The sequence below is a fragment of the Cornus florida genome, unplaced genomic scaffold (genome assembly GCF_030987335.1).
Source record: "Cornus florida cultivar Cherokee Brave unplaced genomic scaffold, ASM3098733v1 CherokeeBrave_3.0.0_Hap2_Chr05, whole genome shotgun sequence".
Classification (NCBI taxonomy): Eukaryota; Viridiplantae; Streptophyta; class Magnoliopsida; order Cornales; family Cornaceae; genus Cornus; species Cornus florida.
This window is the reverse complement of record NW_026775575.1, coordinates 7,172,300-7,196,687: the sequence shown is the minus strand read 5'-3', so window position 1 is coordinate 7,196,687 and position 24,388 is coordinate 7,172,300. Positions and strand designations below refer to the sequence as shown.

Genomic DNA, 24,388 nt, shown 5'->3' with positions numbered 1-24,388 from the left:
AACAGTTGCAGGGAGGCCATTTAAACGATGACTCTGTGAGGTGCTAATATCATGAGAGAAAGGTGGGCTGGGCTTTGGATTAAGAAAAGAAGTTGATATCATATTATTGGGCCCCGCGTAACCTTTCTCTTTAGATTTCTCAGTTATGACCCATTACGCAACCTCTCAACTTCATGGTTGGGCTTTGGCAAATTATGTGGGCTGGACTTCTCATTCAGGAAAGAGATTGATAATTGTTTGCTGGCCCCAATTAACAGTCCTTTTTATCTCCTGATGGCCGTAATGAGTTAAGCCCATTAGACAAAGAAAGCCCAGAACGTGCTTCGGGCCCATACTTAGGCCCAGCAGTGGCCATTGCATGAATGGCCCCATTAATGCCACGATCTCGGCCACGTGGCTGGTGATCTTTGAAGCGGTCAAAATGAGAAGATGGTGGGCACTGATTTAGGGCGTGATTGACACGGCTCCTAGAACTGCCCTTTCTACTCGCTTCAGGTGCGTGGGTATGCAGTCGGCTTTTTCCTTTGAGGCCCTGACGGAATTGTAAATTCCGGCGACCCCCTTTGATGATCGTTGCAACATGCGGGAAGTTGGGGCTCTCCCCAACGCCATAATAAGACTTCAGGTTGATGCGGGGTGCGACTTCCTCAATCAAATTGACCTTAAAGGCCACTCTTTGATTCTCAACAAAAACATACTTCGGCATCATTTTTCCGGTGGAGACGTAGAGAAGGATTCTCTCTCCACTCGCTGAAACGTCTGCCTCAACACCTCGAAATCCACCACGTAAATTTCCGATTGCTTCAAATAACTTATGGCACTAAAGATGTAGGGGCAAACTAAACAACATCACCCTTCGTATATCTCGATCTTTCATTGCATAACATCCAACCGCGAAGTACCAGATGTCGTTGGATAACAACGCTTCGCCCCATCCCTTCCTTCCTTCATCCAAAACCCTTAAAGCCTCAACCTCCGACGGAAACCTGAATAGAAGTAGATTGTTGGGAAGGGAAGAAACTTTCACCCTGCTCGAGACCTTCGAAACTTTCGTCGCCCACGCCTCAATCCCTTCAATACACCCCACATCTCTATCAAAGCGACCTACCAGACATGATCGCAAGGCAGATTCACGCTCCCTGATGCTTTGATGATCAACCCTGAAAACCAAATCATCGCCTATAGAATAGCTTTTGATGTCTCCATGGAAATTGAGACGAGGTAAGGTTGCGACACTGAGATAGGTCGATGCATATCACAAGTCCCTTCGCTCTCCAGCTGACATACTTGAAGTCTTGTTCAAATTCAGTCCAAAGGTAATCCAAACGGAGGAGAGACAGAGAAAAACGAGGAGCCGAATCCGTGTAGATGATATTGGAGACACCGATCTGTGTTCCTCTGCAAATAAGAATAGAAGCAATAGAGAGACGATACGATGATGCCGATGACGGTGGTATATATACGTGTGTGAGAGTGTGTGTTTCCCTGTATGATGACGATGATGAGAGGTGATCGAGAGGAGAGAGGAGAGAGAGAGAGAGAGAGGGCACAGAAACTAATGTTGTTCGATGATACCTAGTAGAAATATAAAAAGGAGGAGAGAATCACGTAAAGGCTTGAATAAGGTAAATCACTCATTCACGGCTCTAGTATTTACAGATATAAGAGCACATGCTCATATTATGAGAAAGGAAACTAAATCAAATCAAAATCAAATCACAGCATATTCTATGGGACATTCTATAGCATAATCAAATCTTTGCTAATACGGTAAGTCATTTCATAAATTGTGGCTATCATACCTGCTAACAATTATGGTTGTTGGGGAGGTTCCAGAGATCTCCACTTTAGCTGACACTCTTGGTTGTAGTATGGACTCTTTTCCTTTATCATATTTCGGGTTGCCTCTTGGGATGCCGTCTAGGAGAGAGTGGGAAGTTGGGACCCCATGGTGGTGAGGTTTGAGAGGAGATTGACAAGGTGGAAGAAGCAGTATCTTTCAAAGGGTGGGAGGGTCACCTTTATGAAGAGTACTTTGTCAAGCCTTCCAACTTATTTCCTATCTCTTTTTTAGATTCCATCTTCTGTGGCTGAGAGGATTGAGAGGCTACAACGGAATTTCCTGTGGGGTGGGATGGGGGAGGAATTCAAGTATCATCTGGTTCATTAGGATCAGATGTGTAGCCCAATTTAGATAGGAGGTTTAGGCTTTAGAAGATTGGTGCCTTTCAATAAGGCCCTTTTGGGGAAGTGGTTATTGAGTTTTGGGGTAGAGAGACACATACTTTGGAGGAGGGTGGTAGCGAGTAGACTTGGAGAGGCGAGAGGTGGATGGTGTTCCATTGAGGTGAGATTCCCAAGTGGTGTTGGGGTTTGGAAATCCATTCAGAAGGGGTGGGATGAATTCTCTAAACACATTAAATTTCGAGTCAAGGATGGGAAGGGGATCTGTTTTTGGGAGGACTTTTGGTGTGGTGATTGCCCTCTTGCTCTTACTTTCCCCAGACTCTTCAGGATTGCCACGGATAAACATGCTTTGGTGTTTGACTGCTATCGTCTTGATAGTGGGAGAACATTTGGGATATGCATTTTACGAGGCATTTTCAAGATTGGGAGATTGAAGATGCCATTGGTTTTTTGGAATTGCTGTACTGCTAGGAGATTGTTGTTGGTGTCTGACTCTTGGGTGTGGGTGACAAGACGAAGAGAACAAAGAGAATTTCTGGAGAAACTTGTCTGCCTTTCCCTTCGGGAGACTTCCTTTATATAATAATATTTACTATTCTATACAAGGAATGCTTACAACAATTATATCCCAAGATTTTGGGAATCCACAGATAATATTCCTAACTACAAGCAATCTGTAAATCATCTAAATTGGAATGGAATCCTTAATTATAAGCTATCTTACTACTCATCAAATCATCTAATTTTGGTATGCAGATCACCTCCTCTGATACCCCCCCTGAAATTGATGTTGGTGAATCCACAAGCATCAATTTGTCAACTAAGAACTGGTGACGATTCTTAGTTAAGGCTTTAGTGAAAATATTTGCAGTTTGGAAATCTGTTGACACACGAGGCAAAATAACGAGATGATTAACATTGGCTAGCCGAATGTAGTGACAATTGTCCTCTATGTGTTTAGTCCATTTCATGAAATACTGGATTTTCTATAATCTGTATGACACTTGTGTTATCAGCATGTAGAGAAGTAGGATTTAATTGAGGGAAACTTAATTAAGATATAAGACAATGAAGCCAAACGATTTCAGAACAGGCAGAAGACATGGCTCAATATTTTGCCTCGGTAGAAGATTTTGAAACTCGTTCTTGTTTCTTGCATTTCCATGACACAAGGGAGCCATTGAGATACATGCACCACCCTGTTGGAGATCAACAAGAATCAGGACAACCTTCCCAGTCAGCATCACTATAAGCTGTAAGTTGGAGAGATGAACCAGCTTTATAAAATAACCCACGCTCTGGAGTGCCGAGTAAATAGCGAATGATCCATTTGATAGCTGCAAGATGAAGATGCCAAGGTTGATGCATAAACTGACTCTTCAAATTAACTGCATAAGAAATATCTGGTCTTGTGATTGTCAAATAAACCAAGCTCCCAACTAGTCGCCTATATATCGTAGGATCAGAGAGTAGTTGGCCTTCATCTTTGTTATACTTGACATTAATTTCAAGTGGAGTATCTACTGAGTTGAGTGCTGGAGTCCAGCCAAAGCAATAAGATCTTTGGCATATTTGTGCTGATGAATAAAAATTCCATTACTTGACTGATGCACTTCAAGACCTAGGAAATACGTGAGGAAATACGTGAGGTTTCCAAGATCCTTCATGTGGAAAGAAGAGTGTAAAGAAGCCTGTAGTTGTTGAATGCCTACTATATCTGTACCAGTCATGATGATGTCGTCCACATATATAAGGAGAATGGTGATACGAGTTTCACGACAACGAAGAAACATAGAAGGATCATTGGTACTTTGATTAAAGCCAAATTGATGAATAGTGTTACCAAACTTGTCAAACCAGGCTTGTGGCACTTGTTTCAGGCCATAAAGAGAGCGTCGTAGATGACACACATCTGATGCGGAATTGCTTGTGACACCAGGTGGAAGTCTCATATTAGACTTCTTCTTTTAGATCACCATGTAAGAAGGCGTTTTTTACATCCATTTGAAAAAGAGGCCAAGATTGAGAAGCTGTAATAGCAAGCACTGTACGAACAATTGTCATTTTTGCCACAGGAGCAAAAGTCTCTTCATAATTAATCCAATACTGTTACCAATTACCGAGAGCGACCAAACGAGCTTTATATCAATCTAAGGAGACATCAGATCTAAGTTTAACAGAGTAAACCCATTTGCAACCAATTGGTTTGTGACCAAGAGGACAAGGAACAATATCCCAAGTATGATTCCTCTCTAAAGCTTCCAATTCTTCCTTCATAGCTTGTTTCCAACATGAATGTTGTATGGCCTATGAATATGAGTTGGGAATAAATTTTGATGACAGAGTGGTCATAAGAATTAGGCGATCAGGAGGTTTGGTTTGGCGAGTGGATCTTCGAAGAGGAGGCGGTTGTGGACTTGGATCAGGAGATGGAGAGGAGTCACGGTTAGGACGACCTTTTGCACCAATTGTTGTTTTACCTCGCCGCTTATAAACCAGCCCAGGTTTAAACCTTGTGAAAACAGAAGGATTACTACTAAATATATGAAGATAAGAAAAGGAGGACGGAAGAGAAGGGACATGAGTATTTTGAAAGAAATACTATTTTTCAACAAAGACAACATTATGAGAGGCACGGATGCGACAGACAGAAGGATCAAAACATAAAAAACCTTTTTGATGAGATGCATACCCAAGAAATGCACAACGAGCAGATTGTGCAGATAATTTGTTTCGATCTTGTACATGTAGATGGACATAACCAACACAACCAAAAACACGCAGTTGGTTATAGTTCGGATGAGCTTGATGCAAGCGAAAATATGGAGATTGATGCTGAAGCTTTGGAGAAGGCAATCTATTGATAAGATGCGCAGCTGTGGAAAGTGCTTCCACCCCATGAGAGGGTACTGATGCATTAAGAAGTAGGGGTCCGAGTAATATCCAAAAGATGCCTATTTTTCCTCTCGGCTACTCCATTTTGTTGAGGAGTAGATGGACAAGTTTGCTGGGATTTTTTTTTTTTTGATAAGGAAAAAACAATTGAAAAAGCATTCAAAAGGGGAACGCGTCCCGTGTACAAAAACAAAATAAGAACCTATGGACCCAATGAGTCTAAGAGATCAACAACATCGTTAGAAGAAGAATAGTGTCTCCCCTTCGCTTAACTGAAAATGGAACGAATGATATGAAGTTTCAAAGTTGCTGTAAACGCCTCCATTCCTTCAAAACGCCTGTTATTCCTCTCTTTCCATATGCACCACCATACGCAATGTGGAACGGTCCTCCAACAATCACGAGCATGACTCCCCACATAACATCCCCTCCACGCTTGAATCATGCCCCTTGTGGACAGGGGCATCACCCAAGAAATGCCGAACAATCCGAAGATAAGATTCCAATAATCATGAACCACAGGGCAGTGTAAGAGTAGATGATCGGTAGACTCACCATCGTTTTTGCATAGGCAGCACCGGTTGACAATAATAATGCCTCTCTTCCTCAGGTTATCTAATGTCAAGATCTTACCCCAAACGGCAGTCCAAACAAAGAATGCCACCCTAAGGGGAGCCTTAGAGCACCAAATAGTTTTCCAAGGGAAATCAAAACCAGCAAAGTTGGAAAGACATAGAAACATGGATCAGACCTCGAATTCTCCGTGGGAAGAGGGAACCCACAGAAGAACATCATCACCTATGCCACCTACCTCCTGTTGATACAACATATCCAGAAGAGCGCAATCCTCATCCATCTCCCAATCCTGAAAAGAACGCCTAAAGCGCACATCCCACGTAATCCCACTGCTATCAAGCCGATAGCAATCAACTACAAAGGCATGTCTATCATTAGCGATTCTAAAAAGTCTGGGAAAAGAGCAAGACAACGGCTGGTCTCCGCACCATAAATCCTCCCAAAACCGAACACATCTACCATCCCGAACTTTGAATCTAATATGAGAGGAGAAGACATCCCAGCCTTTCCGAATAAATTTCCACACGCCAACTCCTCCTGCGTTAGGGACTGGGCACGAAGTTCGCTGGGAAATGATTCCTTCATTTTGAAGATAATTTTGAAATTCTTTTTTCATATATTCGCCTCTGGAATCGGAACGAAGAATTTTGATGGATGTGGAAAATTGATTTTTTAGGTAAGCTTAAAAATACTTAAAATGCATAAAAAATTCCAGATTTAGAATGCAAAAAATAAATCCATGTGTGTTGACTATAATCGTTGATGAAGGAAACAAAATATTTGTGACGAGAATGAGAGGGAAATGGAGCATCCCCCCAAACATTATTATGAATCATATCGAAGCATTTTGTAGTAATGTGACCATGAATTGGAAAAGGAAGAGTCTTACTTTTACCCAATTTAGAACTACTACAATCAAATGAGATATCATCGAAAGAAACAGGGTCTTTATTAGAAAACAAACCAGATTTCAACAACAACAATCTTTTGGCATTCGGATGCCCCAATCGTTTTTGCCACAACTGATATGACGTACTAGAAGGACAAAATAACGAAAATAAAGATTTATTCCTGGGATAGCTAAACAAGCGAGGAAACAACCTTCCACATTTAGGTCCCTTCCCGATCACTTTCCCCGACTCCTGATCCAGCACAATACATCCAGTTGTAGAAAATGAGACTTTATTCATGAATCCAGAATGAATAATAGTCTTGAATTGACATATTCCCTTGGGAATATTCAGATATGTCCAATTCAAGCTGAAAACACCTCCCAGAGTTTTCTTGATTGTAAACCTTTTTTAGATAACCCCACATATCTTTAGCATTGGAATAAGGCTGCAAATTGAGTATAATATTAGAATCTACTGAGCTTAAAATCCAACTAATTATCTTGGCATCATTGGACTCCCATTTTGCTATGCTAGCATTTTCAGTCCCAGCTTTTGGTTCTGGGATTGATCCATCTACATGTCCCCACAATTCTTTCCCTATAACAAACATACGGAATTGAAACTCCTAAGAAAAATAATTCTTCCCATTCAATTTAATGGGCAAGATTTCTAATTCTGACTTTTCTGACATTCTAAAAAAAAACTTCAAAAGAGACTCAAACAAAAGAGAAAAGATGAATGAGAACCTGAGATGATACTAACTGCAATTCTTGACTGCAACTCAAAACAAAGATTGTTACCAAAATGCTGCAACTCCTTAGAAACAAGACACCATAGTTTTTAACAAAAAACTGTGATGTATCTTATCAAAAGAAACCTAGAACGCCTTTTGTATCAAGCTAGGCTCTAATACCTTGACAAGACGAAGAGAACAAAGAGAATTTCGGGAGAAAACTTGTCTGCCTTTCCCTTCGGGAGACTTCCTTCATATAATAATATTTACTATTCTATACAAGGAATGCTTACAACAATCATCTCCCAAGATTTTGGGTATCCACAAATAATATTCCTAACTACAAGCAATCTGTAAATCATTTAAATTGGAATGGAATCCCTAATCATAAGCTATCTTACAACTCATCAAATCATCTAATTTTGGTATGCAGAGCACCTCCTCTGATACCTCTGATAGTGGGTTCATTCTTCCTAGGGTCGCTTTGATGTCCGGTCTTTCTAATGTTCTAGGGCATCCTTTCCCTTGGAAGGCTATTTGGCGCTCTAAGGCCCCTCTCGAAGTGGCTTTTTTTTGTGTGGTCATTTATGTTGGGAAAGATCTTAACTCAAGATAACTTGAGGAGGAGGAGACAAGTGGTGGTGAACTGTTGTTGCATGTGTAAGAGAGATGAGAAAATGGTTGACCGCCTTCTTTTGCATTGTCCAATGGCTCGAGATTGTTGGGTTTTGTTGTCGGGTTTTTTTGGGGTTCAGTGGGTTATGCCCATGTCCTCCAGAATCTTGGTTGAGGCTTGGAGAGGTTGTATAGTGCGGGCCCAAGTTTGTGATTTCTGGCGGGTTGCGCCTTTGTGCGTCTAGTGGTGTTTATGGCTTGAAAGAAATAGGAGATCCTTGGAAGGAAATGAGAATCCTATTGGGGCGTTGAAGTTCTCCATTATTAGCACTCTTTTTTGTTGGGCTCTAGGGAGAAATTGTAATTCCATGGAGGAAATAGTTGATTTTTTGGATTCCCTAAGAGTTTAGATGCCCTATTAGGCCTTGGTATCTTCTAAGGGATGCGTTTCCCTTTTGAACGCTTCTTTTACACACTTGTAAAAAAAAATTAAAATTGAAGAAATATATTGCTACATACAGAACTTGAGAAATCTTTACCTTACCCACAGCCCATGTTTCAACCTTACCTACTGCCCATGTTTCAGCCTATGTCCAAAATTTTTTTGCTTATGGAAATTTCCTATTTGGAGTGAAAGGATTGTATTGCTATATACACAGAATGTGAGAAAATCTTCGCATTACCTATGGGTCAAGAAAATCTTAAAAGAAGCAAAATTCGATCTGAATTTTTTTTTTGTGATAAGTAAGATTTCATATAGGCGCTTAAGAGGGGAGCGCTCCCAAAAGAATACACAAGATGCCAAAGGCGACCACTATAGCTTTAACCTATCCACAATATCCAAAAGATTATCTTTAAGCTATCCACAATATCCAAAAGATGTCCCAACCCCATGAACCCAAATCAAGGCTTGGGCCTTAGAAGCATCTTGCAGGTTACGCACACAAGAGGGATCTTTTTTTTTTTTTTTCGGAAGTTACACAAGAGGGATCTTCCTGCATTTTTATGAGAGGAACTTACCTGACTCAAAATTGCTTGGATTTTTCTTTCTTCTTTTTCTGAGTTATTGTAACCTTTGTTGATTATATTCGCCCTAATACTCTGTCTCTCCCCTCTTCTCCTTCGAGGCTTCTTGTATTTAAAACATATAGGGATTGTGACGCAGGACAAGTAGTAACTTATAGTAACTAGAAAGAAAGAAGGGGAAGAGAATGAAAAGATAAGATAAGGCTAGACGAAGGAGGTGAGAAGACAGACGAATTGGGATGAGAATCAGATTGAAGGAGGTATGATAGATAGACGGAGGTATTAAGAACAACAAGAACAAGAGGGAGAAGAGACACAAAGGGAGTTCGCAAACTCAATGATAATATTCAATTTCTCAAAAAACTGAGTTCTCAAATTACGAAGGAGCCTTTAAATAGGCAAATTATTAAGCAAACCCTAAAACATAAAAATACCAAAATAGCCCTAAAATTCAAACATTATCAAAATAACAATAAGCATAAATAAAACCCTAAATCACTAAAATCCCCAATTGTATTTCTCTTTCCCTCTTCTCCAAAAGTAATGTTGAAGCATGTGCAAATCATGTATTGGAATCATATCCCGTTCACCATCAGATTCTCTTTCCTTTATGATAGGAATTTACTTGACTCAAAATGGCTTGAATTTTTCTTTCTTCTATTTCTGATTTCTTTTAGGGTTTGTTGATTATAATCTCCCTTGTACTCTTGGCCTCCCCCCCAATCTTATAATTTTTTATTTTTTATATAGATTTGGGTCATTGTTGATAGATTAAATCGCCATCTATCTACTACATTCAGTTATTATCAGATTCTCTGAGTTTATATTTTGATGTAGCTTTTTCCTTGTATCTTACTAGGTTACTTAAAAGGTTGGATTTTCCAGAGATGAAGTTTAGCTTGTACTTCATGGGCTATGAGGTAGAACATTAAACATCTATTTTGCAAGATATATATATTTTTATCAATACTAATTTTAATAATTTGGTTTCAACAGAAGTTATTCTTCTTCATGCAATTCCAAGTAAGCCATGTATTCTGACGAATCTAAAAGAATTAAAAAAAAAGGGTGGTGAAAAACATAAGTGGTTTTGTTTTCTTCTTACTAAAATGTTGTTGATTTCTCCCTCTCTCTTTTTGTGTGTGTGTGGTTTAGGATCCAGCGTCAGCTCCAAGCAATTCAGTTGATCGTACTGTTTGGACCTTTGGTCGGAAGGCTACAATTGAACTCACACAGTATGAACTGTCATGTTACACCTGTATTTTATCTTTTTCAAATTCAATTTTGTATTCTTCACAGGTTCCTTGATCATGTCTAACTGTCAGTTACTTCTTTCAGTAATTGGGGTACTGAAAGTGATCCTGATTTCAAAGGTTACCACAATGGGAACTCTGAACCTCGCGGCTTTGGTATGTAACTGCGTTTATGATTTATGTTTGTCCACCTCTATAGTTAGCTTGATTTTGTGGCAAACACTTACTATTGTTTTCTGCCAATATATGTGTCAATTGTGGTATGCTTTTAAGACCATTGATTTGGCATTGATCTTTTGCAAAGTATTTGTTATTTGCATACTATGGATGAACCCTACATGTCTATGTCCTAGAAAGAGCTTCTTAAAGTAGAAAAGATGATTTATAACCATTATTGTGGCATCAATTTCTTCTGATATTGCAAATATTTCTATAATATGATATGAGATGAGTAATATTATCAGAGCCATAGAATTTCTCAATTTTGACTAGGTCTTTATTTGATCGGGGCTATTGCCTAGTACAATGGTAAAATGCTCAGGCTGTCAAGCATGAGGATGCAGATTCGAATCTTTAGGGCAGTCACTTTGTGCAAACAATGTCAAAGGTTAGGTTTGTCTCCAATCTGTCAACCCCAATACGCTTGATTAACGGGAATCATACTGGGTAATAATCCCTTATTTTATCAGATGTACTATATGTCTATTACCTAGAAAGTGGTCTCCAATGTAGAACTGGATCTCATTTCGCTTCATTCAGAGATTTATAAGATTTGTTATCCACAAATGCATAGTGCATGTTTGTTGCAGATGTGATGAAGTTTTACTCGAGTCTCTAAAACTTAAGGAAGCTGTAACTGATCATTTATGTAGTTGACTTGTTGCCTCTCGTAAATAGGACTTAATACACATCACTGGTGTCTGACTCTTCATGTTATATAGACATGGGGATGTTTCTCTTTCTTTAGTTGATTTTGCTTATTGAGATGCATGCTGGTTCTCATCCAATATTTCACTTGATTAACTGGTCGAATTTGCTTTCAGGACACATAGGCATTACCGTTGATGATACTTACAAGGCATGTGACAGATTTGAACGTTTGGGAGTGGAATTTGTGAAAAAACCTGATGATGGTAATTTAACTCCCTTTAAAATTGATTTGATTTTGGTTTTTGAAATGTATGCTGGTTTTTATTTAATCTATCTGGCAACAGTATGATGATAGATTTTAAACTTCTTCGTGACAGTTTTCTTGGATGCATTACTTTAGCATATGATTTATCATCCTATGCAAGCGTCCCTGTCTTGAAATCAATCGGTGCTTCATCCCAAATTGCTTCAGCACTGCTTTGGTCATTACTTATTTAGGTTCTCTCATCACACTGTCAAATTTTGAGGATGGAGGGATTTGAAAACTGCTATTCTATAATTAGTTCTTGTAAAAGATAGAATGGGCTTTGATAATCTAGGCCAACATTGAAGTAGTCATTGGAGCAAAATATGAGTAATTTGTTCCAAGTTCGTTGTGGGAAGGTGGAGAATGCAGACTACTCATACACCATTTAATGCAGACTACTCATATACCATTTAAGACTACTATTTTATGTTTGTAGTTGGCCTCCACCCTCCCTTTGTGCACTGGCATGCTTGCATATGTGGGGCAATGATGTTTCCTGGATGAAAGATCCAAAATCATGCATCAAGTGGACTTAAATATGGAAAGTTATTTGATTCCTTTTGCTTAGTGGTCTTGGTTTCTAGTGTTTTATTATTTAGGGTAAAGTGCATAAAACCCTCCTGAACTATCGGGGAATTTCACAAAACCCCCTTATACTAAGATCTGCCTCCCTAAACTATAAACAATGTGCATTTAAGGACAAAACATCAAACAGCGGTTAACTGCAAAACAAATTGTCTATTTTGCCCTTAATTAAAACTAGGTCGTTTTATACTTCTCATGATTAAATTGGTGAGGTGGATAAAAGTAATCTTCACATCCAATTACATTTTGCCAACTCATGCCATCTTACCCTATTGGGGCCAAATCACATGACACGCATGCCTTACCCATTTTAGCATCCAAAGCAGCAGTTAATTGCAAACACTAATCTCCACCTCTAATCTCTCTGCAAACCCTAATCTCCAAATTGCAGTTGCCAACGGTGAGCATCCCTATCCTATCTCTTTAGATGGTGAGCATTCTGATTTAAAAGATGATGAGCATGTTTGATCAGTAATCCCTAATCCACAATCTCCACCTTCAATCTCTCTGTAAACCCCACCTTTTTGAGCATGAAAAAACTTTGCCTAATCCTTGAGCCAAAACAACCTGGTGGAACCCGAATTTAGCATGATGGCCAGTTTCAAAGGCGGGTTATGATGGTATATTGAAGAGAGAGTGGCGCTGCAACCGCTATTCAAACTGTCTGAGATTGCCACGGCGGCAGAGAGAGCAGAAGCGTTATTGGAGAAGTCGAAGAATCGGTCTCGTGGTTCATATAATACCCCACTTCCTACACATGGCATGGGTAAAAAGACCACAGTAGCCCCCTGTTCCAATGACATGGTGAGGCATTGGAGATGGTCCAACAAAGGCCAAACCCGCAGCACCCATAGGCACTACTGGGAAGGGACCCCAACTGTGAGAGAAAATCCCTATGCACACCCAAGTATGGGCAAATGTTTTCAATGTGGAGAACCTGGCCATAAATCCAACAATTGCCCTAAACGACCGATAGTAAATCTGGTCGAGCATGAGGAAGGCGAGGGTAAGGAAGGTGAGTTCCTTACCTTTGCAGAAGAAGAGGGGACTGAAGGAGACAATGGCGAGTTGTAGTCCCACTCTTTAGTCGTGAGGAGGTTGATGTTCACGCCAAAGGAGGAGGAGCACCCGCAACGTCATAATGTGTTCCGTACACGTTGCACTGTTAACCATAAGGTATGTGACGTTATTATTGATAGCGGCAGTAGTGAGAACATTGTTTCCTTAACAATGGTTCGAAAATTGGGGCTTAAAACAGAGAAACATCTCTATCCATACAAAATTGGATGGATCAAGAAACGCTCAGAGACACGAGTAACTGAAACCTACACCACTCCATTCTCAATTGGGAAAGCATATGCAGAGGAGGTGCGTTGTGATGTAGTCGACATGGATGCATGCCGTATGATATTGGGCAGACCATGACAATTTGATGTCGATGTCACTCACCGTGGTAGAGACAATGTGTATATTCTATACAAGAATGGTCAGAAGATTGTTTTGGGTCCACTGAAAGAAGCCGAATTTCCCAAAGGAAATTTAGTTATGTTGATCAACAGTGAGGAATTTCTCGGCGCAGTAACAACTGTCCTTGAAATCTTTGCTGTTATGAGCAAGGGGGAAGTAGTTGAACAACCTCCTTTTACAGTACCAGCAATAGTGCATCCGTTACTGCAGGAATTTAGTGAGTTGGTGCCGGAAGACTTGCCTGATAGTCTCCCTCCCATGAGGGACATTCAGCACAACATTGACTTAGTACCTGGGGTGAGTCTGCCAAATCTACCACATTACCGGATGAGTCCCACTGAGAGTCCGATCTTACAAGAGCAAGTGGAAGAGTTACTACAGAAAGGGTTGATTCGGGAGAGCATGAGCCCATGTGTTGTTTCGGCCTTGCTAGTACTGAAAAAAGATGGCAGTTGGAGAATGTACGTTGATAGTCACCCAATTAACAAAATCACTGTCGAGTACAAAATTTCCATTCCACGGTTGGATGATATGCTGGATATGTTGGCGAGATCGAAAGTCTTCACCAAAGTGGACCTCAAGAGTGGATACCGTCAGATTAGAATCCGCCCTGGGGATGAGTGGAAAACGGCGTTCAAGATGACTGTATGAGTGGTTAGTCATGCCATTTAGATTATCCAACACGCTAAGTACTTTCATGCGGTTGATGAATTGGGTACTCAAACTATTTATTGGTCGATTTGTGGTTGTTTATTTCAACGATATTCTGGTTTATTGTCAAACAGAGGCATAATACCTTTTGCACTTAAGAGAGGTATTAACAGCTTTGCTAAAGAATAAGGTGTTCATTAATCTGAAGAAGTGTAGTTTTATGACCCCAAACCTAGTATTCCTCGGCTATGTGGTTTGTAGTGATGGCATTCGGTTAAATAAGGAGAAGGTGAGGGCCATTCGAGAGTGGCCTATGCCGAAGAATGTGGGAGAAGTACGCATTTTCCATGGCTTAGACATGTTCTACCAAAGGTTCATCAAGAACTTCAGTAGTATTGTGGGTCCCATCACAGAATGCATGAAGAGAGAAAAATTCCAATGGGTAGAGGAAGCTGAGATGAGTTTTGCCTTGATCAAGGAAAAACTGTCAACAACCCCAATCTTAGTCCTTCCAGATTTTGAGAAGCTATTCCAGGTGGATTGTGATGCCTCAACAGTGGGAATCGGAGCAGTTTTATCACAAGACCAGTAGCGTTTTACAGTGAGAAGCTGAGTGAAGCACGTAAGAAGTGGACTACCTATGAGTTGGAATTCTATGCGGTGGTGCAAGCTTTGTATACGTGGGAGCAATATCTTATCCAATGTGAGTTCATGTTGTTTACAGATCACCAGGCACCGAAATCCATTAACAGTCAAAACAGTGTTAATCGGATGCACGCGCGATGGGCGGCTTATATCCAACGATTCACCTTCTCGCTAAAACATAAGTCAGGCCAACAGAACAAAGTTGAAGATGCACTTAGTCGGAGAGCAGCTTTCTTAGTGACTATGAGGGATGAAATCACAGGGTTTGAGTGTCTGAAGGAGTTATATGAGGCCGACGAAGATTTTGGCCAAGCCTGGCAGTGTGTAAAACGAGCCAATCCTTTAAAGGGTTGCACGTGTTTGAAGGATTTCTCTTTAATGGTAATCAGTTGTGTATTCCACGTAGTTCTTTGTAGGAGCAAGTGGTTCATGAATTGCATGGAGGAGGATTAGGAGGACATTTGGGGAGTGATAAGACGTGAGAGCTGGTAAAAGAACTGTCTTATTTGCCGCAATTCAAGCGTGACGTGGAGAACCATGTGTGGCAGTGCTCAACTTGCCAAACTAATAAAGGCCAATCTCAGAATACTAGTCTTTACACACCGCTGCCTATTCCAGATGCTCTATGGGAGGATTTATCCATGGATTTTGTTCTAGGGTTGTCGAGGACGCAGCGAGGAGCAAACTCTGTTTTTTGTGGTGGTCGATTTTCCAAGATGTCCCATTTTATTGCATGCAAGAAGACGAACGATGCAGTCCAAATTGCCAATCTGTTCTTTAAAGAGGTGGTTCATTTAAATGGGGTTCCACAGTCCATTATCTCAGATCGTGACACCAAGTTCTTGTTTCACTTTTGGCGGACTTTGTGGAAGAGATTCGATAGCTCTTTTAATTTCAGTAGCACTAGTCACCCCCAGATTGGTGGCCAAACAGAGGTGGCGAATAGGACCCTTGGAAATCTAATTCGCTTTATTTCAGGAGAGAAACCAAAAAAGTGGTATCTTGCTCTTGCTCAGGTAGAATTTGCTTACAATTGCATGGTTAACAGGTCCACTAGCAAATCCCGTTTGCGGTTGTGTATTGCCATCCTCTGAAAGTTGCTTTGGATTTAGTATCCTTACCGAAGTTGCCGGGAAAGAGTGTTGCTGTAGAGAAAATGGCTGAGCACATTAAGACTATTCAGGAGTGTCAAGAAACATCTAGAGGAAACTTACGCCAAATACAAGGCTGCAGTTGACAAGAGACGAAGGAAAAGAGTATTTGAAGAAGGGGACCTGGTTATGGTGTATCTAAGAAAAGAGAGGTTTCTAGTGGGAACATACAACAAGCTGAAGGCCAAGAAAAAAGGGTCCGCACTAGATTCTAAAGAAAATAAATGACAATGCCTATATGATTGATTTACCTGCTGACATGGCCATTTCTTCTACCTTCAATGTGGCTGACATACATGAATAGTATCCGCCAGATTCGGGTAACTCGGGGATGAGTTCTTTTTACGCAGGGGAGATTGATGTAGAATAGCTTGCTCACGATTATCTGAGCATACAAGATCATCGCAAATCAGGGAGGCTGAAAAGGTAAGGAGAATAGAAGAAAAAAATAAATAAATAAGGAAAAGTCAAAAGGAGATTTGGTGTTGTTGCCAACAATAGAAGATATTATTCTCCATGGCAAGAATCAAGGAGAATTTAGAAAATAAATAAGAAAATTTTGGTGTAGTTGCCAACAATAGAAGATATTATTCTCCATTACAAGATTTAAGGAGGATTATGCTCCATCAAATCTCAGATTTCCCCTTTAATATTATTTTACACATGTTTTCTTTTTTTTTATTTTATTTTTGACTTGCGTATATAAAGGCAAGAGATGTGAGTCTACAAACATCATTATTATTAATATAATTTCAATTTCTCTCTTGTGAGTGTGTTCTTTGTGAAATCCAGGGTTTAACCCTGTTCTTTATTGTTTCCGCTACGTTATATATATATATATGTATATATATATATATATATGTATATATATATATATATATACATATATACATATAATTGTTGTTAATGGTCATTCGGGGCATTTTTGTCTTTTTGTAATTTTGCCTCCTCACTCGTTAGAATTCGAACTGTAATTTAACGTTTTGGTGCTTTTTGAAAACAAATTGGATAGTTCAGGGGGTTAACTGCAAAAATATAAGTTCAGGGGGGTTTCATGGGAGAGAGTAAATATTAGGGGTGTTTTTTGCACTTTACCCTATTATTATTATTATTATTATTATTTCAGGGGTGTAGTGTGGTGTTGATGGAGAGAGGATGGTCGATGTCGTTTGGAGTTCAGTTTTGATTTTTGAGCTTCCAAAGCTTCAACGACGACAACCTAATGGCTAATGTTGTATTATTCCATTAAAACTAGAAAAATTACCGATACTTTAGGATGTCATTGTATTTTTTTGGCGTTGTTGTTGTAACGGTGAAAGCGCTTTAATCAGTAGAGCCGTCATAAAACTGTGGTCAGTAAAAGAAACATGTTAGGCATTTACCCAGAACACAATTTTAAAAGCTCCAATTTTTAGCTTCATGAAAAAGCACCTTTTTATTTTGTTATTTTTTATTAAATTACTCTCTAAAAGCACCTTTTTTCATCACCAAACACATCTAAATACCTTTAAATGAAAAGCGCTTTTAAGTTGTTGAAAAGCAATCCCAAACATGCTCTTATACTGAATCAATAACTTTTATTATGAGTTCTGCCATAACTTTAGTTTGATTTATTTGGTAAGGTGGACTTTTGCATGTTATGTTAGGGAAAAATTCGATTTGCATACATTTTGTGTAATTTATCCACTTATTTTCTGATATCTGTTTTGGAAAATGGTAGTTGGTATTTTTTTTAATAATTAAAATTAAGCTCTTTACCATATAAAAGTTTTCTGGTTGCTTGCATAAAATATGCCAATCTGATTGCAGGGAAGATGAAAGGGATAGCATTCATTAAGGATCCTGATGGCTATTGGATTGAAATCTTTGACCTTAAGAGAATTGGAAATGTAACTACTGGTTGATGTTTTTGCTCTCACATATTTCAGGTAACCCTGTCAGATAATTTTTTTCTTTTATTGGATAATGCTTTGTTGAATTCAGATTTTCTAACATGCTAACTTTGTTTATCTAGAATGCAAAATATTTGGGAATTTTATTGCTTGTTTGTTTGCTAGTTCCAAATTGTTTGTAGTGCAATATATACAATTCGAGGTCCTTGAAAAACATACTATTTTTTTAATAGTAATTCACAATTCTTATGTATAGAAGGCCTAGGATTATATTATTGTGATTTTTCTCTTTCATCTTGAGGTGTATATACAATGTTCTATTTAACTTACCAAAAAATATACAATGTTCTATTTAGTTTTAATTTTTTTTTGATAACTAAATGTTATATTTAGTTTTAATTGTCTGGTAGGCTGCAAATGAACCAAGCTGATCTGAGCTTTATTTATGCTTTTATTGTGTCCTACTCTTCTTTGCTTTGCTTTATTTATGCTTTTATTGCTTATTGATGATTTGTTTGATTCAGGTTGAGAATTGAATCCTCTTTAATAATCAAACATCAAATATAATTAATCGGAATTAATCTGTAAGACCTATTGAAACACCCGCCCCCCCCCCCCCCCCCCCCCCCCCCGCGTGCAGTTTGACATAGAGCCTTGGACAACGGTCCTACGTTTCTATCAGACTATATCTGGAAAGTGGTGAAGTTTCCATCGATTAGCTATGCACATAAACGTGAGGAAACAACGGTCCTACGTCTGATTTGTGCCATTCCATGTCTCCTTTAGTCTTTTCATAATGCTGACATGTGTAAATACATCATCTCCCATTAATTTCAGTTTTGGAGGAGTGGGTTTGGTGGTTCAAAAACCAATTGAAGGCTTCTAACCACGTTCTGGAACTGCCAGAATGGACCACGACTGTCCAACTGCAAGTAACTGCCTCCAACTGTATAAAACTGCTTCCTTCTCTACCTGCCATGTGTCTCATTCAACAGACACTTTCTAATTGTATAGATAATTGCTTCATTCTTTACTTGCCATGTGTCCACTTGAAAAGTCACGTCCTTCCAACTGCAGGTAACTGCTTCCTTCTTTGGTTTCCACGTGTCCCATTCAACGGGGACTTTCCAACTATAGATAACTGTTTCCTTCTCTGCCTGCCACGTGTCCCATTCATCAGACACTTCCCAACTTGCAGGTAACTGCTTGCCTCTTTAGCCGACACATTTCCCTATGCAGTTACTTGTACCAAATGGCTTTCTCTGATTACCTTCTTATTTGCGTATCACCCTTCCAATTGGAAAAGGTCACCCTTACATTGGAATTGGCCACGACAACCTTTCCAACTGGAAATGGCCAATAGTTATGGTGTAAACAAATAACATTCGCTGTTTCATATTCACATAGTAACATCACTTGTTTTGAAGTCCCACATAGCCCAGGAAGAGGAATTTTCCTTTCTAATTTCTCTATACAAGGATCAATTCTACCATTAGTTTAAATGTATTAGAGAGATTAACCTTGCCTTACTGGCATCATTGAATGGTTAGCTGGTTTTTGGGTTGGGCTTCCAAGATAAATATTAATATTATTTTAGCTTCAAAATATGGTTGATACTGAAAAAAAAGAAAAAAAGAAAAAGAAAAAGAAAAACAATGACAAAGTTCCTTGTGAATCAAATATCCTACTTTTTCGAAGTCCCAAATTGTACTGTACCCTGAATCAAAGGATATGTTTACAATTTGTGAAATATATAGGACATGGTATATGTAGAATATTAGAATTCAAAAATATATTACAATAATGTGGGATATAGTACTGTATTACTTATTCAGTGATGTGATTGTGTGCCATATTCACTTTTTTACTTGAGTTGCATTTTGTTCGATTTTTTCTTTTTGCCTTTTTCATAAAAGTTACCCAACTGTTAGTAGTTGTGAGCTATTATATTAAACACCAGAGGGTTTGGGAAAGTACATAGATATAGCATACTTGTTAAAACCCGATTCTGAATCTTAGAATCTTACGATTCTATGATCCCAAATTGCCAAACCGATTCTGATTCAGATTCCGTCCAAAATATTTGGGAAGTAGAATCTTAGTAGGATCTGTCGAATCGGGATTAGGATCGTACAATCGCATAGGATCTTATGATCCTACCGATTCTACTAAATGGTGTTATTTTGTTCCTCTTTCAGATTTATATCGGCCTACAATTAATTTTGGACTAATAAATTTAATCATTTTAAATATAAAGTCCAACTCTTTAGCCTAAATTACATTAAAAAGTTACAAATAAAAAACAAAAAACATAGAACCGAACGTCAAACTCTGAATTTCAGTGCAAGGAAATTCAGTTCAAGGAACAAAAAGAATTTTATTTTTTCAGATTCTGAAACGAAAACGAAAAGAGACTTCATTATTTTTCCGTCAAAGAGAGACTTCATTATTTTACTGTTCTTCTTTCTATCTCTGTTTTATTCCTTTATTTTTAGCCAAAAAGTAAAATTTTCAACTAAATTGCTCAGACAATTAGGCAACTAAATTGTACTTTTTTCTCTCTACTCCTCTGTTCCCTTTTTCTATTTGTTTAGGCTTTTACTTTAATTTCTTCTCTGAGATTTTACTTGATTGTTATGCTAAATTTATGTTGAAATCAAAAAATTGATTTAAGTGTTTGTCATGTGTCTTAGTATCTTTTAATGTTAATTGATTTTGATAGAGTGTCTCATTTGGTTATTTAGCCTTATTCTCTTCTTATATCGAAAATATTTGATTTAGAAAGTTAGTTTGAGTTACATTTCTAATAATTTTATAGAACAATTCTCAATCTGATCCTACGATTCCGATCCTATGGACCTCTCAACGATCCTATGTAGAATCCCGATCCTAACAAACTTGATATATAGTGATTCATCTTTTCATCAAAGAGGGGTCGGATTGAACCGAATTATAAGATCTTAACAACCATGTTGCTAAGAATGCTGTACGTAATAGTGATTAAGTTAAACTTATCTGTAAATTTGTAATATTCTGTGCATGCGTGTGCTGAAATAATATTTGTATAGTTTTGATTATGCATAAATAAAATTAATGACATAAATTTATTTAAATGTAGTCATTATTCTCAATTTTATATTATATTGACATTAATAATATTTGTTTTTCAATCCTTAAATATATATTATCAGGTGCTTCACTCCTAACTTTTTCCAGCAAGTTATGTTGCTCAATCTTACTATACTAATACAAGAAGAAAAAAGATCTAAGGACCAATAGTATCCAAGATAAAAAAAAATCATCAATCGAGGAGCAAGCGTTTCCTCTTACATAACAGAACAAAGAACGAAGAATATGAATTTTTAAATTAAGTAAAGAAGATTCTTTTCCTTCAAAGGATTTGTTATTTCTCTCACGCCATAAACACCACCAGACACAATGTGGACCAATCCTCCAAAAATCACGAGCTCGTTCTTTAATAGGACAACTTCTCCAAGCGTTAATCAATTGTGAGGGCTGCTTAGGCATTAGCCAAAAAACGCCAAACTTGCAAAAAATAAAACTCCAACAATCATACGCCACAAGACAATGCAAAAGAATACGATCCACGGATTCACTATCTGCTTTACATAAACAACACCAATTAACAATGATGTTGCCTCTCTTTCTCAAATTGTCCAATGTCATAATCTTTCCCAATGTGGCAGTCCAAACGAAGAATGCGATTCGAAGAGGAGCTTGAGAACGCCAAACAGACTTCCAAGGGAACTCGTGACCATCGAAATTGGATAAACACAAGAACATGGATCGGACACCATACCTACCATGAGCTAAAAGGAACCCACAAAATATCATCACACCCTCTGCCAATATCCTTTTGCCTATACAACGTATCCAAAAAAACACAAGCTTCCTCCATTTCCCAATCCTGAAAGGGGCGCCTAAAACGCACGTCCCACGTAACTCCATTGTTATCAAGTTGATAACAATCAATTACGTAGACATGCTTATTGGCTGCAATACTGTAAAAGTCTAGGAAAGGAGTGAGACAACAACTGATATCCGCACCAAAGATCCTCCCAAAAACGGACATGTCTGTCATCACGAACTTTGAATCTAATGTGTGAGGAGAAAACATCCCAGCCCTTCCGAATGAATTTCCACACACCAACGCCACCTATAATAGTGACTGGGAGAGAGGACCAACCCCCACTCTCCTCACCAAAACGACACGAGACAACTCTTCTCCACTGACGATGGCGTTCCCTTCCAAATCTCCATAACCACTTTCCCAAGAGAGCACGATTAAAAGGAACGATTTTTCGAATGCCTAACCCGCCTAACCTCAATGGTTGGCAGACTTGATCCCAATTAACAAGATGATACTTAAACTCCTCTCCCCTTCCACTCCAAAGAAAGTCCCTCTGAATTTTTTCAATCCTTTCAGCAACAGAGCATGGAATTTGAAACAAAGATAAAAAATAGGTAGGAAGGGATGAGAGAGTACTCTTAATGAGTGTGACTTTCCCCCCCTTAGATAGATATTGTTTTTTCCATCCTGCTAATCTTTTCTCATATTTGTTAATCACTGGGTCCCAATTCCCAACTTGCGTAGAAGAAACTCCCAAAGGCAATCCTAAATAAGAAAGAGGAAAAACACCAACTCCACACCCTAGGACAGCAGTTAAGGAGGAAATATCTGGAACATGCCCCACTGGAACAAGCACACTCTTTCCAACATTAATCTTTAGCCCAGAAACCGCTTGGAAGCAAGCAAGTATGCACCTCAGATATCTGAATTGAGAAACTTCGGCATCACAAAAAACCAAAGTATCATCCGCGAACAACAAATGGGAGATCTGCATCTGATGTTCAACATCTTTGCCAACTCTGAACCCACACCCCCTGATGTAACCCAAATCTTCCGTTTTTCTCATTAATCTGCTCAGACCTTCCATGACAATAAGGAAAAGAAAAGATGATAATGGGTCTCCTTTTCTCAGACCACGCGAGCTAGCAAAAAAACCCGTAGGTGAACCATTCACGAGCATAGAAAACATAATTGACGAGATACAAGTTTCAATCCATTTTATCCACCTGTCTCCAAACCCCATCCTCCGAAGCAGATATAGAACAAACTTCCAATTAACATGATCATAAGCTTTCTCGATATCAAGCTTACACAAAACGCCGGGAACCCCACTTTTTAATATAGAGTCAACACATTCCCCTGCGATAAGAAAAGAATCCAAAATCTGCCTTCTACCAACAAAAGCATTTTGTGATTTTAAAATGAGACCATCCAAAACATTACTCATCCTGGAGACAAGAACCTTGGCAATAAGCTTATACAAACATCCAATTAAGCTAATTGGCCAAAAGTCCTTAATATCAGAGGCACTGCCCTTCTTGGGAATGAGAGCAATAAAAGATGCGTTCAGTGATTTCTTAAATGTGCCATGAGAATAAAAATCCTGAAAGGTGCCCATCACCTAAGCTCGCACCACCTCCCAACTCTCCTTAAGAAATCGAATAGTAAACCCATCTGGCCCTAGAGCTTTGTCCTCGTTACAACTAGAAAGTGCCTTAAGCACTTCCTCCTCCATGAATGGAATCTCAATCCTATCACTATCCAATGCAGAAATATAATTAAAAGGAAGACCATCAAGAGTAGGTCTCCAACCCAAAGTCTCAGTGTAGAGCTGCTGATAAAAAGAAACGATTCCCCCGCGCACCTCATCCTCCCTCCACAACTCAGAACCATTGACCCGGATACGCCCGATGTGATTACATCTTCTATGAGTGTTAGCAAGTCTATGAAAGAATTTTGTATTACGATCCCCATCTTTTAACCACAAAGCCCGAGACTTCTGGCGCCACGAAATCTCCTCCATAAGAGCAATCTCAGCAAAAACCGCTTGGCAAGAGGCTCTTTTAGAATGTAATGACTCCCCATTCTGTCCCACCTCATCAAGACGATTGAGCTTAGCAATATCAGCAAAAACTCTATTCTTTTTCCATTCAAGATTCCCAAACACTTCTTTATTCCACCTCTTTAACTCAGTTTTAAGAAACTGAAATTTTCTAGCCAACACATAACTAGCAGAGCCTGTGAAACTCGCTTCCCCCTACTAAGACTGAACCTTCCCTTGAAAGTCCTCAGATCTTAGCCACATATTTTCAAAGCGGAAAGGAGTGCGTCTAGAACTCAAACCACCACAATCAAGAACTAAAGGCACATGATCAGATGTCACTTTAACCAGAACAGCCTGAGAGACATCCGGGAAATGCTCTTCCCACGCCCCAGAAATCAGAAATCTATCCAACCGGGAAAAAGTAACTGGATCCCAACCATTAGACCAAGTAAAGGCTGCTCTTTCCAATGGTAGGTCAACGAGAAAATGACTATCAATGAATTCTGAAAACATGGTCATTTCAGAGGACCACCTGCCCCCTGTTGACCTCTCAAACGGGGACCTAACAGAATTAAAATCCCCGCCTAAACACCAAGGCAATGACCACAAATCCTTGACATAGCAAGCTCTTCCCACAGGATTGGTCTATCACTATTAGTAACAGCCCATAAACACCTAAAAACACCCATCTGAAATTGTCTTCCTCCATCTGAAACGGACAAGAGAC

General features: G+C 39.0%; 2 protein-coding genes across 6 annotated transcripts in view; one reads left to right on the top strand and one right to left on the bottom strand.

Annotated features, from left to right (window-relative positions):
- The window catches only part of LOC132306095 (lactoylglutathione lyase), a 58,884-nt gene that overhangs the window by 15,324 nt on the left and 19,172 nt on the right, over positions 1–24,388 (top strand). For 4 of the 5 annotated variants that reach the window (XR_009481816.1, XM_059803324.1, XM_059803322.1 and 1 more), the window contains 6 exons: positions 9,785–9,845; positions 9,922–9,948; positions 10,081–10,160; positions 10,264–10,334; positions 11,222–11,311; positions 17,664–17,782. Coding sequence is in view for 4 of the 5 variants with exons in the window: in XM_059803324.1 (XP_059659307.1) it covers positions 9,785–9,845; positions 9,922–9,948; positions 10,081–10,160; positions 10,264–10,334; positions 11,222–11,311; positions 17,664–17,758 (424 nt within the window). In the remaining variant the exon portion in view is untranslated. The remainder of the gene's footprint in view (positions 1–9,784; positions 9,846–9,921; positions 9,949–10,080; positions 10,161–10,263; positions 10,335–11,221; positions 11,312–17,663; positions 17,783–24,388) is intronic. The other variant, XM_059803323.1, reaches the window with a different exon arrangement.
- On the bottom strand, positions 23,239–24,180 carry LOC132306062 (uncharacterized). Its single transcript, XM_059803258.1, has 2 exons — positions 23,890–24,180; positions 23,239–23,820 (listed from the first exon to the last, which is right to left on the bottom strand). Exons 1-2 carry the CDS (start codon positions 24,178–24,180, stop codon positions 23,239–23,241), a joined length of 873 nt encoding a protein of 290 aa, XP_059659241.1.

Excerpts from the sequence above, each read along its gene's own strand:
- LOC132306062 (XM_059803258.1), bottom strand. The coding sequence starts at position 24,180 with ATGACCATGTTTTCAGAATTCATTGATAGTCATTTTCTCGTTGACCTA. Across the intron at positions 23,821-23,889 it reads CTGAGGACTTTCAAGGGAAG|TTTCTTAAAACTGAGTTAAA; the intron begins GTTCAGTCTTAG and ends AGAAAATTTCAG.